The sequence below is a fragment of the Platalea leucorodia genome (assembly GCF_965183815.1).
Source record: "Platalea leucorodia genome assembly, chromosome: 1".
Lineage (NCBI taxonomy): Eukaryota > Metazoa > Chordata > Aves > Pelecaniformes > Threskiornithidae > Platalea > Platalea leucorodia.
In genome coordinates this window covers 110,632,371-110,650,477 of record NC_138823.1, presented here as the reverse complement: position 1 = coordinate 110,650,477, position 18,107 = coordinate 110,632,371, and the positions used below count along the sequence as shown (strand labels likewise).

Genomic DNA, 18,107 nt, shown 5'->3' with positions numbered 1-18,107 from the left:
AATGCAAAATAACTGAGTTGAAAGTATTGTTAAAGAGCTTGGCAAGATTTGGCACAGATGTGCGGGAGATTGGTTTTGGAGTTCATTTTGACGTTGTACTTCCAACCACTTGTGACTGGGTTGGCTTACAGCTAGCTGACTGTTTGGCTTAAGGGCATCGGTTAAGCTCACTCCCCAGCAACAATACGTGAAACAGTCTTGCAGTAACAAACTTCCCCATGTTCTTGTAAAGGGTCACTACTTACTTGTTTGAATGTGGTAATTTTAGGATAGAATGAATTCTCTGGAAGAAGTTGTTCTATCTGCATCCTAAATAGGAAAGTTGATTGAAAAATGAAACATTGCATGTGAAACCACCTTTTTTTGTAAAGCTAAGTATATTTGTCTACAGTAGCTGAGAATGGCTGTGTTTCAGAAGTCACGGAGTGGGTGTCTATGTGTAAGGGTTGTATTTACTTGTCTCGCTCTTAAAAATGCTGATGAAGCTAGGCATCTTCAGAAGTACTGGGAGGTACTTAAATATCTTTTTTTTTTTTTTTAAGTTTTCTGGATCGAGGGTTTTCTCCTCTTGTGGTAGTGCTGTCTCTTGATTTCAGAGATGGGACATTGTGTGCTTCAACTCATTGCCTTGACTTTAAACACATTTAATTCGAAGTTCTTTAACTGTAGAATTAAAATTCTAGGTAGCTAACGTTTTAGCTTGGTGCCTACTTCAATGTTAATTTGTTTATTAGTGTGACTTAATTGTAACAGATGTCTACCAAATAGACATATAGCAAACAGGGCTTTAAAAGCCCCCCCCTTGCTGATTTTTCAGCTGTGTCTATTAAGAATGAAGTGTGACCCCTGGTTGACAACAGCAGTTTTAGGGTATAAATCCTATTTCACATAGAATTAAGTAGCAGAAGTATGGTTTTGCTTATTTTAAGTGGCAGAGCTATACCAGCAAAATTCCAGGGTTGTTGCTGTAAAATACATCATGTTAGTAATTTTGGTAGTAGATCTTATTACTGTATGTACATTATAATTTACTGCTACAAGGAATTAAATCATTCTTCCAAGCAACATGTTATGGCATTCTTAAAGTAGAAAGTTTAATTTATTGATTACAGTAGATGTTTTTCTATCCCTATCTTGAAGATCCAATTGATGTTGCTTTTTAAAAAAACTTGCTTTAAAATATTAAACACACTATCCAGTGTCAATTTTAAAAATGTCATTAATACCTGAATCCTGTTCAAAGCTGGAATATTACTTTTTCCTTTAAATAAAAATGTGCTGAAGAAAGATGTGATAAAGTGTCAGGCATATGCAATTTTTGTATAGAGGAATTAAAATATTCATACTCCTATGATGAAAACTCATTTTATTCTTGAGTTCTATCATCTTTGATACAGGATGAAGAAAAATAATTATTTAATGGACTTTTCTTTTTTAAAAGAAAATCTTAGTTTAATAAATCAAATTGTACTTCTGTACCAGTATGCCAGCATATAGAACAGAAATACAAAACTCTTTAGAAAAAGTTAAGATGTAGCCTTCTTTTAAATTCTTTTTGCTTGTAAGACAATCCATAGGGAGAATTTTAAATAACAGTAATGAGACTATCTGGAAGGCAATAAGTTCTTATAAACCATGAGGCATTTTAAGGTGCTAGGACTGTAGCAGCAAATTTAGTATTGACAAAATGAAAAATTGAGTATGTTTGTTCTTTTTCTGGGGGTACCTAATCCAAATGCACCATTTTTGTAGAACTCATTTGCTGTTACATCCTTGTTGAATATGCCTCTCTGTGTTCTGGATTGCCTAGGTAATATAATTCATTAGAAAAGAGCAAGCGAAGGCGGAATAGATGGCTATGCATCAGTAAAGATTAATGCTTGTGCAAAGTCAGGTTTGGCATGTCACAGTTTGGGGTAACTGGAGAAGATGCCGTCCTCAGGGCTTTCACCATCTTTCACTAAGGGTTGATTATAGAATTTCATGCAGAACAAAGTGTGTATGTGTTGATTGCATTTATACGTTACTAAGTAGCAATTCAACAACCCATATGCAAAATGGACCCATTCTAATGTTCTTATGCCCATTCTTGTTTTAAGATGGAGCTCTGCTCTGCTTATTTTACCTGGGATGCTACATGGTTATGTTGTAAAACAATTTTAGTTCTCTAGAGTTGCTGCTATACAGAGGTGGTACTGCATGTGGTTTCAGAGTACTTTAAAAACATTCATTCATCTGTAGTTATTATTTTTGGTTACTTATTTATTTAAGCACATATAAACAGAAGATAAGGAAGCAAGCTAAGAGCTAAAATTTTCAAAAGTATTTTTAGATGAAAGTCATTTAGAAACGTAACGCAACCCTGGATACCAGAGACTTCAAAAACAATTCAATTGTAAGCTTTATATTTAGTCATTTGAGTAAGTGCAAAGTGTTTAGAGGAGGATTGGGGGTGGGGCTGTTTTGCTTTGTGTTTACAAAGGCTTACCTTGGCCAAATTTCCATGTAGTTTCATAGGAATGGCAAAAGGCACATCATTATGTAAACACTGCCCTTAAACAGATGTAGCCTTTATCTTAAAGCGTAGTCAGCAGTGTTTCCAAAATAGTCCCCAAAATTTCTGTAGTATTCATGTTCTCTAACTTAAATGGCTAACAGCTTTGCTTCTCTCCAAAGATGCCATACTGCAGAGAAGTCTTCCTAGGCTGTAAAAGCTTGCCAAATGTTTAATAACTTAAAATATCACTATTGTATACTACTGCCTGCTGATTTGTTTATGCTAAATAAAATAGTGCGAGTAGAACAAAATCGGTGCTATAACTTAGTCTTTGAAATAATAAAATTCGTATTGTTCCATAGTGCTGCTGGAGGTGAAATCTTTGACCAGTGTGTGGCTGAAAGAGAGGAAGCCTTCAAAGAAAAAGATGTTAAACGACTTATGAAGCAGATCTTAGAAGGAGTTTCATTCTTGCACAGAAACAATGTGGTTCATCTTGACTTAAAGGTAAGATTGTTGCTGTACTTTTTCTCATTAATTTCTTACCTGCTGACTTCCTTACTAGTCATATGTCATACAAATACTAATTTATAATTAACACAATTTTATCTAGTTATTCCTAGAAAGATAAAATTCAACCTTTGGGATGCAGTAGGCACCAGGTTTGTAAGCCTTTTGGGGAGTTTCTATGATTATCTCAAATATAAACTTCATTTGATTAAGTGAAATGGAGTGAATTCAAAAGTGGATTTATGTTGCACCCTAAATTGCAAATGAGTACTTTGGGTAAGACCTGACTCATTTTTGAAGTGCAGTAAAACTGTCTGGGTATTATATGGCCATTGAAAAATAAGTTGGTTTTGTATTGACTGGAGTTTTAATGAAGCAGAAGGATGGCAGAGACACTGGTAGTATAAAGTGTGATGTTTCAGAATGAAGCGTTCATACAGGACTGTTAAACAGTGTATTAATGTGTTAAATATATTTGTAACACTTCAGTATTTTTTAAATTACTCTAAAACTTAATTTAAATGCTTGTCATTTACTGCCAAACAGTTGGCCAACACCCTATTGGTATATCAATTATCATCATTTACTGGAGTTAATATTTTTTTTCTTACTGAAAAATAGTCTTGACCCAAATCAAGTGAAAAGTACAGTTGCCATCATATGAGATCCAGAGTATTGCTTATGGTTAAGAAGGGAGTTGTAACAGGGATCCAGAAAACTATCATCTCCTGTTGGCAGCAAGCTGCTATTAATTTTCTTTAGCTTCTATCCTTACGCTTCTATGGAAGATGCAATTTTATCTCATTTTGAGGTTGAACCACTTTATTATTAATAAGCAAGGCAGTATAAAAAGTATCTTGCATTAAAATTTTCAAATTCTTTTTTACATGTCCAATTCCCATATTTAATAAGTATGTAGTAAGCCGCTACATGTTTCTTCTGTTCTGTTGCTGAGATCATTGCTTATACTCAGTTGCATTTTGACAGTAGTACAAAGCAACCAGTAGATTCCAGTATCAAGCGGTATATTCTTGATCTATACCCTAGCACATCATGCACCATTCATCAGCTAAAGCACATGATGAGTAATATTTGCACACAAATATCTCACCTGCCTGGTTTTCCAACCGTTTATTCAAATTATCTCTGGAATCCTTTAAAACTTTCCATAGCCCATTGATTTAGTCATACACATAGAATATTAATAATTGTACTAAAACAATTAATGGAAAATTTTTAGCAGGTGATGTGAGAGTAAGTGTTCAGAAGGACTAAAAATGAGCAGTTAGAATTCCTTAGAGTTCCACTGTGCTTACACGAGATACTCAAAATAGCCAAGAATATTTCCATTGAATTTCCTTGAAGCAAAGTGTGTAAAATTAAAACATGCCCTTTGTGGACAGTATGTATTCATACATATTTGTAGTTAAAGCTGTGGTGTTCCTGAGTGCTATCAGCTGGGTATCTGTAATCAGAAATGTGTTGTGCTTCACTTGACTACCGTACTTAATGCCAAAAGTAGACTGGAGAGTTGATTACAGCTTGCAGATGGGTAGCTTTTCAGAGTACAAAAAAAGCTTACTTAAAAACTCTTTCCAACTGATCAGAAAACTTATGTTATAAAATTGAGCCTCTCCACTTCTCAATGAAAGATTCAGCATTGCTTTGCTGGCTTATAAAACTTAATTAGCAGAGCAAATCGTCTAGTGTTTGAGTTTAATATGTTTATACATTACTGCAGTGTGCAATGTGTTCTTTGAAAAGTGGATCTTAATAGGAGTCCTAATTGCAGTGTGATTACTTTCGTGATATATGAGACTGTTGGTCTTTTGCAAAGTAAGGTTTAGGGAAGTCTTCAGAATATTGGCAAATAAGGATGATGGAAGCTGTAGGATTAAAAACCATGACTTGCAAAGACTGATTGACCCACATGCCTTGCAAGACTTCTAAAAAAGGCCCATTTTTCAAGGAACTCAAAAATTGAAGTTGGGTGCTGGGTTTAGCTACATGTTTATTAACCCACTGGCCTCAAACCATCATCTGTTGTACAGTATGGCTCATGCTGGTTTACCTAGTGCTTACAGCACTATGGAATTTACTAAATACTTAGTTTAGTGGGGTGACATTTGCAAGACTTGTGTAAAGTATACTGCTGGTAAGCAAGGTGTTTGCCAATATTGAAAAGTTTACAAATACTTGCTAAAATGTTTTTCTTGTGCTATTAGTTTCACATTTGGGTCTCTAAGAGCTTCCCTTTCATTTGTCTGGTACAAATACCTTTGGAAAGGTCCATCCAATTTTCCTATGTTGCACCTTCAAAAAATTCAGGCTCTATGCCCAGAAGAATTTAAGTCAAAGTGGTTGTCAGTATGTGACTGTCAGCTTGTTGTTGTAGTTTTGTATTATAAATTTAATCAACCATATCTATGACACTGACAGCTAGCTTGCTTTAGCTTCTGTCTGCCTCCTTAATAGATGGAAGATTTTTCGTATGAGACTAAACACTGCAGAAAAAATGGGGTATTTTGATGTGGCTTAGCAGGGTTGCCACCTGATCATTTCTTTTCAAAAGCATGGTTCTCCTGAAAGATGGTTGAAAAATGGCTTGTTTTGAATAGAAAAATCCGATCATGTAATCCAGTTTTGACTTGGAGAAAGAGCAAATATAGCGCTACTGAATGCAAATTAAGTATCGCTCGACAGTATTGTTGATGCTATTTAATTTGCAGGGTGTGCATAGATTGTAGTCAGGAGTCTTTCATCTCCTCTTAATGGCGCATAAAAGCTGCAGAGTAAGGGAAGACTCCTTTCTCTGTGTTTTCATTTGCTGTTTGACTTGATCTTGACTTGGTGTTTAGTAAAAGCTTAAAGTAGTTGGGAATGGAAGAGTTTAAAAAGGTGTGGAGGTCGAGGAAGGACTAGCTGCCTCTGGTAGAGCCTTACACAGCCCTGGGGTCTGGGAGAATGACTGCGCCCACCAGCACTCTCCTACAGTATATATTACTCTGGTTATCCAACAGACAAGTTTTCCCTTCCTTCTGTATTGTTTTCAAGATGTTGTGTACGGTGAGGACAACTAGCAAAATCATTGTTTGAAATTGTTTTGGGTGTCATTTTACACCAATGCTCAGAAAGCAAACTAATGCAATTACAAAAGAAGTGGCCTGTTACAAGAACATTACAGATTAATTTTCTCAACTGAGTTTTCCAGGTGGATTAAGGTGGAATATTTATTACACAGAAGCATAGTATTAATACAAGTGTAGTATTCCTTGTCTAAAAGAACACCCAGGAAACTAAGAAAAGTGTTAAAAATTAAAATATTGATTTTTCAAGGCAAAAGAACAGTTTAATCTGGAGTTCAGACCTTTATAGCAGTTAGATCAAAGCTGTTTATTAATAGGCAGGTACAGAGTATCCAGGTTCTACAGAACCTATTTGGATTATAGCCTTATTTCTTAATTTGAGACTTGAATTGCTTATTTTGGGGAATAAAGTGTGATGCCAGTCTCCTATGTGTACTCTTTTAGTGACTGTTGCATTGTTTCCACTTGTACACATGGACCAAAACAACCCAACCCCCAAGCAAATTCTGCTCTTGCATTTCAATTGCTTAAAGATATGGGAGTCCTTTAACTCTTTCTAGGGCAAACTGATCAGCCTGCTTTAGTATCTTTACACACAATGTAGCGGGGGTATCCCAGCTAGTATGTTTTTCCTTTTTCTGCTTATTATTCCTTGGGTAATTCCTGTCTTGTCTTCTAGAGATCTGATTTTTCTTTTTTTACAGTATCATAAAATTAGATACCTAACTTAATTAATGTTGCAGGTTAAGGTGAGGCATTGATTAGTTTAAAAACATGATCTTTATGCATCCTTAGTCATACTCCTCTTGAAACCAACTAAAGACAAGAAAATATTAGGGCCAAAGGTTCATAGAAACTTCTGGAATAATGGCAAATTTGTAATATACGGATTTTACTGTCATATAGTCAGTTTATAAGATTCCAAAACCTGCTGGCAATGTAGGGTTGAAGGGTATCCCATTTCACTAAGTACACTTATTACAGACTATTTGTGTGATTTACAGAGTAAGTTTCTAGATGAGAATAGATCATTGTATATATTGCCTTACTTTGGCCTTTGCACTGAAGTTCATTGTGTGAAGAAAGCTATGCTCTTTTTTTGTGACAGTAGTTTAATCCAATTTAAGTGAAAAATGTAAGACTGGTTAATATTTGCATTGACAAATGAAGCTTTTCACTGCAGTTTCTCAACATGATGATACAGGTATAACCAACATCTTAAATTCCTAAAGCCCAAGTTTCTGACTGCTGCCAATATGCCTGGAAAAATACAACTTTTTTCTTGTGTTTATAATCTTTCTAAAGGTTCCTGTTTCTGACCATGCTAATGTGACATTGGGCTAGACTCGTGTGGCCATATCATGTGGTTTCTGTGCACGTACCAATCTTGTAGTAAAGTATATCCATTCAGGTTGTCCATTTAGGCAGGAATTTTTTTTTTTGTTTTTCTTCAGTGCACAACATAAGAGGATCTAAATTGGAACCTTTAAGCCTTACTGGAGGTTTTTAAATGTTGCCAGTTGACAGTTTTCATTAGCCATTTCATCACTTGATGGCAAGAGTGAAAGGCCCTTTTTAGAATGGCTGCCAGGAGAGCCTCTGGTCTGCATCTCTCTTGCCGTTGTGGGCTAATCAGTATTAGGCAAACCTATATGTGTTATAGCAGTAGAAAAAGAAAAAAGAGAAACAGCTTTACAGATGTGGGAAAATGATCTTCCTTTTCTTAAAGCGTTAGAGTAAATGTGTCGAGCTGAAAACTATGGTAAGTTCAAAGCTATAGGTTGTTTAAGGTTTCATGCTTGTGTTTAGACTGTTTCTTCACTTCAACCCCATAATGATTCCTTAAAAGAAGAGAATGACTGATATTTCATTATGAATTGATTTAGGTTTATGACTCAATTCGTACTGTAGACAGGTTTTTTCTGCATAGGTGTGTTTTGAGTATTAAGATTGTTTTTTAAAAAAAGACAAAGACTTCTGGCAACTACATTATCTATTAAAATATTATAATACAGGGCTTAAGGGTTTCACGAAATGTTTCCATTAAAAACTTTTCCTCGTTTAGATATAGAGAACAAATGCTTTTCTCGTGCTTTCTATTTGCCTCTTCACAAAGTAACTAAATTTCCCACTGGGAAGAACATCTGAGAGGCTAATTAGGGAGGCATGGTCAGCATTTTTGGATGTTTGCTTTTCTAATACAAATACAGAATAACAAATGTGAACTATAAAGCATATGGTAATGCGCAGCTCCAAAGGCCTTGGTATGGCCACCAGATCCCAGTTTGTAAGCAAAAAAAAAAGCTGTTCTTAATACATAGTTTTACGAACAGAAAATAGATTGACAACACCATGGAGTTAGCTTGAAATACCATGGTTTAACTTTGCAGGAATGAAAGGACTTGAAAATATTTAGGTACTTGCAGCAAGTAGAACTGGCCCAAGGTTTTTAAAGTGTTCTTGCACGGTTTTATTTCTGTGTTGAAAAGCGAGGCTGTTCATGTGAAAGTATGCCTTCGTGATTGACTAGGGGATGAGGAGAGAACAGCTCGGTGATGAGGGAAAAAATATAAATGTTGGTGTTAATCCAGTTGGATTACCAGTCAGTGGTCGCTTCGATGTTCGAACTCCTTTGCCCTAATCCTTTTTGAACCACCCCGATGCAAGATGATCCAGGTTCTCAATAAATAAAGGCTTCTTCACTTTCATGGAACTTGTGTTCACCAGAGGCATGAATGTAGTGTCAGCTGTCAGTGTTACCATTTGGAGAAGTTAGTGTTAGAACCCAGTGTGATCATTGGCCTGGGGGCAGGGAGGGTCACACCTTCTTTTTGGCAAGGATATGCTCCAGTTAAAAAAAAAAACCTCTAAGAAATCTCCAAGACCTGTTGTCTAAAGTTAGTTTTCAGATTTTTTTTTTTAAACTGAGCTAGCATTCAAAGTAGATGGTAAGGAACTTCTTAATGACCACAAAGTTGCTTTGAAGGATGACAGCCAAGATCTAGTGACGTCAGAGCAAACAAGTTTATCCAAAGGTGATGCTCTTAAAAACCTGTTTTTCAGGCTGCTGTATTTTTTTTTAAACTGTTCTTCAGTTAGTATTCTGTAATACAATTGTTACTACTTTGAACATGATTGAGGTCGGTTGCAACAGACTTTCTTTAAACAGGTGTAGTCAAAATAGTTTTGTGTGTTCAGGTTTTTTAAAATGATTGGGTGTTTCTGGACACCCTTAAACAGGAGGCATTTTATACCATCTATTGGAAGAAAGCAAGGAGGAAAGGGGAGTTAAAAAGGTGATATGAAGGACTAAAGGTACAAATGTGGAGGTATTTATATGCTATTCTTAAGTGATAGCTACTGGCATGTCTTTTGTATGTGTTCCAAGCTAATAAAGGTAGAAGTTTGATTCTCGGTTATAAACAGAAAATTCTGCCACTCCTTTTAGCCTACGTGTCTCTTCAAGTTCACCTTGGGAGGGGAAAAAAAAGACACAAATAAATAGATGATCTTGGGTGTTGTGCTTGTTATGGAATGCATCATTGCTACTGATGATCTAAAACAATTATGCAATATGGTGCCATAGACATTAGATCTGGGTGATCCTGAAAGTCTCCTTCTTTTGTTTTTCAGCCCCAAAATATTCTGCTAACCAGTAAGTCTCCTCTGGGAGACATTAAGATAGTAGATTTTGGCCTTTCCAGAATAATGAAGAGCAGTGAGGAACTAAGAGAAATTATGGGAACTCCAGAATACGTAGGTAAGTGATGTAGCCCTGAGGAGGGGACTACCCAGGCTTTGGGGGAGTAAAAAGAGAAACTACCTCAATTTGGTGAATGGCCAGGCTGGCTGCGTAGTTACTGTGTTGAAAGGTCAGGTTATTACATGGATGTGGTACTGCTGTACAAGGTAGAACTGGTAAGCTTTGCCAGTCTAATGAGTGATAATTGTGTGCTCGTGTTGAAGACGAGTACACACTTTAGATGATTCTTACCAGCAGTGATAAGAAGTATTACTTGGATTTAAAGTTCAGAATTACATATTCTGTCTCTGAATATAATATTGTAGCTTGTGGAGCTTTGTATCCATTTCATTTTTTTAAAAGCAGATCATTCCAGGCCTTGAAACTGTACTTGAAAATATCTTGGAAGTTGTATAGTATATCTTTATGGGTATGGGTTTCAGTGCCGGAATATGGAACGTTGGATACTTGTCATTTTTCCATAAGAAATCTGTATATAGCTTCCTTAACTGGGAGGGAGACTGGCCTGGCTTCTGAAGATGACAAAAAAAGGAAAACCATTTGTTTTACTTAAAACCAATGAATGATAGTAATCACTTAAATAACTTGAATAGAAATATCTCTATTTCAAAAGACTGTCATGCTTCAAATGGCTTATATTAAGTTTTACCACATGCCCTTTATTGCACTATATAACTACAATATAATGTCTGCATATGACAAAAAAATAAACTTGTTTTTCTTTTCCCTGAATAGCTCCTGAAATTCTGAGTTATGACCCAATCAGTACAGCAACCGACATGTGGTAAGTTGAACAAATTAATGGTTATCATAACTTACTTTACTGAAAAGGTTTTTTTTTTAAAAAAAAAAAAAAACCCAACACTGAACTGCTTTTCTGTTTTTTTTACTTTTAATTTAGGAGCATTGGAGTACTGGCATATGTTATGCTAACAGGGATATCGCCTTTCTTAGGGGATGATAAACAAGAAACGTTCTTAAATATATCTCAAATGAACGTAAGTTACTCTGGAGAAGACTTTGACCTCATATCAGAGTCTGCTGTGGATTTCATCAAAACTCTGCTGGTTAAGAAACCCGAGTAAGTGAAATACACAATTGTATATGCTAATGTCTGACTGGATTTGTTTTAAATGTAGCATGGCATTTTCATTTTTAAAGTATAAGGGAACTTTGATTATTCATATTTCATTGTGCTATTACTTTTCACGTATATGAAAAGAGAAGTCCTCCATTTCCACTCCATTTCCATCCAAACTTGCATATTCTGAATGTGTCCAAGTGCTAGTAATTAAAACTCACATTCATTTCAGAAAACTGTGTATGAATTGTAGGATGTGGTACAGTATACTGACTTTCTTTACAGGTACCTTGCTGATGTCTTTTAAATGAACTGTGCTTTAAGCCTTTTATTCTTGATGAGTTGGTAGAGTACCTTACTCTTTTCTGGTTCATTAGTATGCTTTTCTCAATGGGTAGCAAATTGGAAATTCCAGGTCTCAAAATAGAAAAGGTGCTTTCTGTGGAACTTCACCAGTTCTTCATGGGGCATGTCAGCTACTGAAATTGCTTACTGCTTGTCTATGGGAATACTTTAGGAATGTAAGGATTGGATAATTTTCCTGTATAAGAAAAAAAAAAAAGAAACAACCCTGTATAAACTTTGAAAGTCAGTTGGCAACATGGGAGCATAAACTGTGATATTTAAGAACCAATGAACTCCTTTATTTTAAATGTTAGCAGTTCATCTTCTTGGGCTGCTGTTGGTCTTATTTGGTAACAGGTAGCTGCTATTGGCACTTTTTTAAAGTTCTGTCAGTCTGTCTTTAATACAGTCATATCCTTGGAATAATTTGTATGGATCTCTTCTGCAAGGTACTGAATTTCAAATTTATTTGGGCATTTATTTTAACACTTTCCTTCCTCTGCAGGGACCGGGCAACCGCTGAAGAGTGTCTGCAACATCCATGGTTAGAACAAAGCGATAATCCTGCTTGCAGGGCCTGGAATAAGAGTACAGGAGGGGAAACCAGTGATGTCACCCAGAAAGACGCAGATTCTGCCTCTGAAAAATCGGTAGATGCTGAGAAGACTGAAGAAGAAGAATCAATAGTGACAGAAGAACTAATTGTAGTGGCTTCATATACACTGGGACAATGTAGGCAGTCAGAAAAAGAAAAAGTAACTGAGCAGAAAGCCATTTCCAAACGATTTAAGTTTGAGGAACCATTACTGCAAGAAATACCAGGAGAATTCATTTACTGAACTGTGTGGAGCTTCATAGCTATAACTGGAAGGCAGTGTTTTCTACTAAACAAAAATATCCTAGCCAAGTGAGTTTCTGATATGCAATAAATGTTCTAGATAAAAGAAAATGTTGATAAATGGCATCCAAGGAAAATGTGCCAAGTTTTTAATTTCATGGAACAGATAAACAAGATTTCAAGTGGCTGACAGGAATTTAACAAAGATAAAAAGCTTATTTTTGTTTGTAATTTTTATTTCTGTTTTTTTGTTGCTTGATAGCAGAGTTTTTGTTAATTGTTCCAGTGTTCTGGAGAAGTTGACATTGGAAGTGTTTCAGTGACAGATGTCAAGACAAATATTTTTAGGATCCGTTTTGGCATTTAATGCAAATATATAATGCTGGGTTTTCTTCAAACACCTTTTAGCGCTCCTGACTTCAGTGGAACTATCTACTGATCTAAACATTGTATGAGAGGAGAATTTGATCAATTGGTTTGACATATAGATTTCAAAGTCATACTGTGTATATATGTCTTTGTTTACACCAAGTCAAAGATGCAGACTCATCTGGTGTGTAGCCAGACAGTGAGCTGTGCTTCTCTAGGAAGAGATGCACGTGTCCCACAGGTAAAGAAATCTGTATCGGGGAACGATTCCAGCTCACAGTGGCGATATGTCCTTTATTTGGGAGCACAGTAAAATCCTGCTCCAGAAGGTGATGAGTTTAAGCCAGTCACTCTTAGAGCCAGCAGAGATTGCTCCCGTCCCCTCCTGTGTTGGGCGAGATGTGCTAATAGTATCCAGCTCAGTGTGACTGCACAGTGTTGGTGAGTGGAAAACAGAATGAGAGAGGGTCTGATGTAGCTCTGCTGAAGTTATTGAAGTTCTTTCCACTGACTTCACCATGTTAGACCAGACAGTTTGTCCAGCTAATGATACGTCAGCCCTCGACTCCACCTCCCCCAGAACCCAGCTGGGGTTTTACTGGGAGCATGAGGTCATTGCTGCCTTCTTTCTGTTCCTCTAACTGCTGCTTTAAGGAAGAAAGAAGCATCCTTAGGCTAAATTGCATAATAACCTTGTTCAATATAGCTATCAGATGGGGAAGAAGATACTGCTTCCTCTGAAACAATGAAGCACAACTCATACCTCGTGCTTCCCAATCGCTCTCCCTTAAACGCTTGGAAAAACAGCATGTGTATGATGGGGCAGAGAGGGATTAGGGAGCTGTATGGGTGGGTCCTAGTTCTCAAGTGGACATGGTCCCTCAGAGGACAAAGCTGGGACCAACTGGGCATCAGAATTGACTGGTTTTTGCAATGTACAGGGGTGAGGATCTTGGACTGAGTCCTAGTTTTCTAAGAACTCTTTCATATTGATGCTGTTCCAAAGTTTAATTTTTATGTAATTGAAGTTTAGTACTATTATATTGCATACTGTTAACTATTCAACTATTTATTTGGTTTCCTTATGCTGTTCCTTTATAATAAACCCTGACAAAAGTTTTCTTGCTATAAAACAATGAATAGAAACTCTTAAGCTAGTTTTTCTTTTTTTCCATGTTGCTACAGACTTTCCTAATTTTAAATGTATTGAGAATGTTCTGCTCACTAAAAAGAGTAAGGAGTTCAGTGCGCCGTGCCAATATTACAGTTCCCCCTTCACACAAAAGATAAATGGCTTATTAATAGCACAAGCAGTACTGGGGTGATCTGATGAGCATTGCTGTAAGGGTGGGAGAAAAAGCACTGGAAAAGAAGAAAACTGAACAAAAAGCAGTGTGACACCGAGTGGGGCAACGAGCGTTTTTCCATAAGGCTTCATTGCCAGTGGTCTGGTTGCCTTCACTTGAAGCCACGTCCAAAAAATTGCACCTAAATTAAACTGTTCTATCAGGCTTCTTCCCCTATGGAATTGCACGTTGAATATTGATGTAAGTAGGGCAGCTTCTCACTCCTTGAAGACCTTCATATAAGAGAACATCCAATAGTACTTGAATAATTGAGTTTGGATGTGTTCTCTATTGTAATGCAGAGATGCCTTTCGTACTCTGGAGCAATGAGTCACTTGCTGGTTTTTTTCCCTCCTTTAGACAGTAACCCACAGGCTCCTACTGAGAAGCGACCGTGCAAGAGTTTCTTGGGGAGCTCTGGCTGGCCATCAGTAGAAGTTAAACAAGAATCTTTGAGCCAACAGAGGAGCTGTGTTACCTGGGCATTTCTGGAGGTGGCTGGTAGCTGCATTGCTGCATGGCTGCTGAGCCTACCTACGATGCTCATCTGGTTCAGAGTGTTTAAGCACAACAGTACTCTTCATGGGCACCTTTCTTTAGCTGTTCAGTCATTTGCCCAAGACAATTTGCTTGGGGGAGGAACGTTAACTTAGGAAATTCATTTCTGCAAGATTAAAATTTCTCCCAGTTTCTGTCACTGCCATTTTGACTTCTTTTTTCCACATCCATAGTTCCTTGCTTTTACAAAGTTGAGCAAAGCACTGAGGTTGAAGCACGTTCACATCCCACCCTTACAAAACAAATTTATGTTGCCATATCTGCATACCTAAATGTGTAATGGCTCATGGTTGCTCAAAGCAAATCATTTGAGGGACCTATAAGCTGTTTCAATTCCTGTTTGTAACCACGGATCATGTCTCAGATGGGGGTTGGTACTAAAGAAAGAGTAGATGCTGAGCGGCATACGGTTTGTCCTTATTTGCTGTTTGTAATGTGCGACAATGAAGCTTAGCATGTATAAATGAACTATATACTTATTACAAGTATGTTCTCTTGAATTGGCTGCTTTGAGACTTCACGTGGGCTGCATTTCTGTTTAACTTTTTGTGCCTTAAGCAGGTTTTGTACAGTGTTTTTTAACCTCATCTAAGAATTTGTATAAAGTTGTGAAAGTTTAATAGTATAAGTTATAAACAAGGCATCTTAGATTGGCCCTATAATAGGAAAAAAATTTCTATCACGTTGAACTGCAGGACTATCAGCCAGTCCCACGCACTCGAAGCTATTTCTGTTCCACTGTAAGTGTGGGTAAAGCTGTAAATTCTTACCCTACGCTGTAGAAAGGGGCTAGCAAGGTTAATGTTTTTGAGAGGCGTAGTTACTAGTGAAGTAACACATTAAGACTGGGAACAAATCACTAGCTTGTGAAGAAGAGCTGGTTTTCTGCAGCTCCACGAATACGGAGGACTGCACGTACGTACGCAGTTCACCTGAAAAAAGCTGCTTATGCCTTAAAGTGTTTGTGGGGAAGGGGGTGGTCGTGGAGAAGGAATCAACTACTTGGAGCTTGTGGGCACCGCTATCGTAGTCCCCGCTCTCCAGGCTGCCTTCGTGACACCGGGAGCGTGGCTGCTGTTTGCTTGACTGCAGGACGCTGAAGGGAATGGAAGTGCAGATGTTCTTTGAGCTTGCTGGAGAGCTGTTATTTCTGTACTTCCGATGCAAGAGACACGAACTATGTCCGTAGGCAGGGTAGGTCCAGGCCTGTGCCTCTGTTGCCATTGTTGGAATAAACAGCAAACATCTAGTTGAAAGCAAAGCCTTGTCTCCTCCTGTCTTGTTGCTATGTTCACCTCTTTAAGCAAGAGGCTATATATTTTTATAGTCATTAAACTAGGAAGTTCTATAAAAAAATCCTTTTTTTTTTTTTTCTCCAAAGCTGAATTTGCATTGTGCTTTGTCTCATTTCTTACACCTTTCATTTGAGGGTCGCTAAATACAAAAGGGTGAATTCCAGCTTGCGATCTACCAGGTGAATCTTGAGAGCTGTTAGGTAGGAAATGCAAATAAAAGTTACCTGCCCCTTCTTTGCTGGTGGTGCTGGCGGGGGACAGGGAGGAAGGTGGGCCTTGCACCAAGTTATTCCATGGCTTAAGATCTCTCTTGGATATTCCAGGTGCTGTTCCTGGAAGACAGTTCAATGTTTTAAAGAAATAGTGCCAGTTCATTGTACTTCTGATAAAGTGTTTACTGTTCCAGGAACTTTACAATAAATGCAATTTTGTTTTCTGAACAGCTGATGGGTCTTTTGTTCTTCACGCATTGGGAAGCACTTTAAAACATAGTAATTTTTTAGAAAAAGAAACCATAATCTTGCTTCAAGACAGCATTACTGATCTGAAACAGAGCTGCAAAAGTTAGGCTAGTTTGTCCGGTGCAGGATGACTGCGTGGTGACAGGAATCGGTAGTAAAGCTACAGTACAGTGCTGCATTGCACACTACTGCAGCTTAAACTCTTCCGTGGCTGGTGGCTGTACGCCTCCACGCTTGGCTTGGAATACTAGCTGGAAAGATATTGCTGGAACTGGGTTGTGATATGTTAGGTGGCGTCTCTTGTTCAGATGCCTTTGCTTTCCTCCAAGGGCTTCTGTAAAGTTATTTTTCTCAACATCCGTATAGCAGGATTACTGATATTTTAGTTTTCTGAATTACACATTTGTGCAGCAAATATAAAATGCACCAATAATCTTTTCCACTCTAAAGCAATACGCTTGCAGTGTAGAGATCTTCACAATACAGCATTTACAGATGTTGAATTAAGCTGTCATTGGGATTAATAAACATAGTTACGTTACCCACGCACATCTTCCTGGGTTTTTTCTTGGTGTCTACCAAACCTAGAAATATGTTGCCGTTAAACGTGGGGCTGCTGTTTTGGATGTCTGACAGGTGGGAAATGCCCTGCCTGAGGATGTGGGGTTGGAAAGGTGGTATTTAAATGCCCGTGAATGGCGTGCCAAGCAGGACAGCAGTGCATCCAGGACAGGGTGGAGCAGATGCAAATCGGCAGCATTAATCCAGGTTTAACCAATGGTGCTGAAACGGGTGCTCCAAAGCAGTGAAACTCTGGTATCCCCTCCAAGGTGCGCTGTGGCCAGAGCTGCGTTATTTGCCTGATGTGACTTGCTGTGGGGAAAGTCGGAGCATCGACTGGATGCTGGGTGAGACAAGTATTGCCTCTTCTATGGAAAGGGATTGCCTCTTCTAGCACTGCTTAATTTCATTAATTGTTCCTGTTACAAGACAGCTGACGACTGTATAGCTCTGTAAAAGTAAAATATTTTGGTTCCATAAAAATACAACCTGAAAGCTTTATAAAACAGGAAAAAAAAGAAAGTCCATATGGGTGTGATAAAAATCTCTCTTAATTAAGAAAAGGTGATTTATCAAAGTGAAGCAGACCGTTAGGACCACAACAGTTACTGCAAAATTAGGAGAGGAAAGGGAACTTAACTACTTGAAGGGATTATTTTTGCTCCTGTAAACACAGAGAACTTAATTGCATTGAGCCTTTGCTTGCTCGTGCAATCAGCGTGACAGCTAAGCTGGTGATGCGTTGAAATCAGTGTACCCCATCTCTTCAATTAATTTGTAATCCCAGCGTACAGAGTGAATTACACAGGTGCCTTTTAACTAATCCTTGCAGGAAAATCTCCGGAGCTGTTGGGGTGTCACCTCACCGCCCGCCACCTTCCAGGAGCACCCTGTGAGATCCCGCTGCTCTGGTTGCGGGGTGGAAGTTCTTGTCATGGGCCTTACCACGCAAAGAGAGGCAAAGGCCGTCTCTCAGAAGTTACTGAATAAAGCTGCTTGCTTCTAAATCTTCTAGGAAAGCCAATTAACAGAAACTGCATGAGATCGGTCAAAAAATGACGTCATTCTAATATTTTTATATACTTGGTGCTACATAAAATGAACCAAAGGTGTTTAGCTAGGTGTCACGCTCTTCCAAAGGAACACCAAGAACGGGAGAGGTCTCCGTCGCTGCTGGTGTTACGGGACTGCCTGGGCCATGCCGCAGGGAACTTTGTTGCAAATTTTGCAGAAAATGTGCAGGAAAATGGTTTTGCTTTGAAAAGTGGACACAAGATGCAGGCAAATGGCAGGAAAGAACCGGATGCATCCTCATTTCTAAATGGGAGGTGAATCCAAATGACCAATGTTCCCTGTGCAACGCAAGACATCTGCCCAAGCTAGGAAGCGAGCCGACA

The 18,107-nt window shown here is 38.0% G+C and overlaps 1 protein-coding gene across 1 annotated transcript in view; it reads left to right on the top strand.

The window, feature by feature from the left end:
* The window catches only part of STK17A (serine/threonine kinase 17a), a 29,023-nt gene extending 12,974 nt beyond the window's left edge, over positions 1-16,049 (top strand). The window contains exons 3-7 of the mRNA XM_082313403.1: positions 2,860-3,004; positions 9,727-9,853; positions 10,592-10,640; positions 10,758-10,937; positions 11,788-16,049. Coding sequence (XP_082169529.1) covers positions 2,860-3,004; positions 9,727-9,853; positions 10,592-10,640; positions 10,758-10,937; positions 11,788-12,121 — 835 coding nt within the window. The 3' untranslated portion in view covers positions 12,122-16,049. The remainder of the gene's footprint in view (positions 1-2,859; positions 3,005-9,726; positions 9,854-10,591; positions 10,641-10,757; positions 10,938-11,787) is intronic.
* Positions 16,050-18,107: the final 2,058 nt, after the last annotated feature.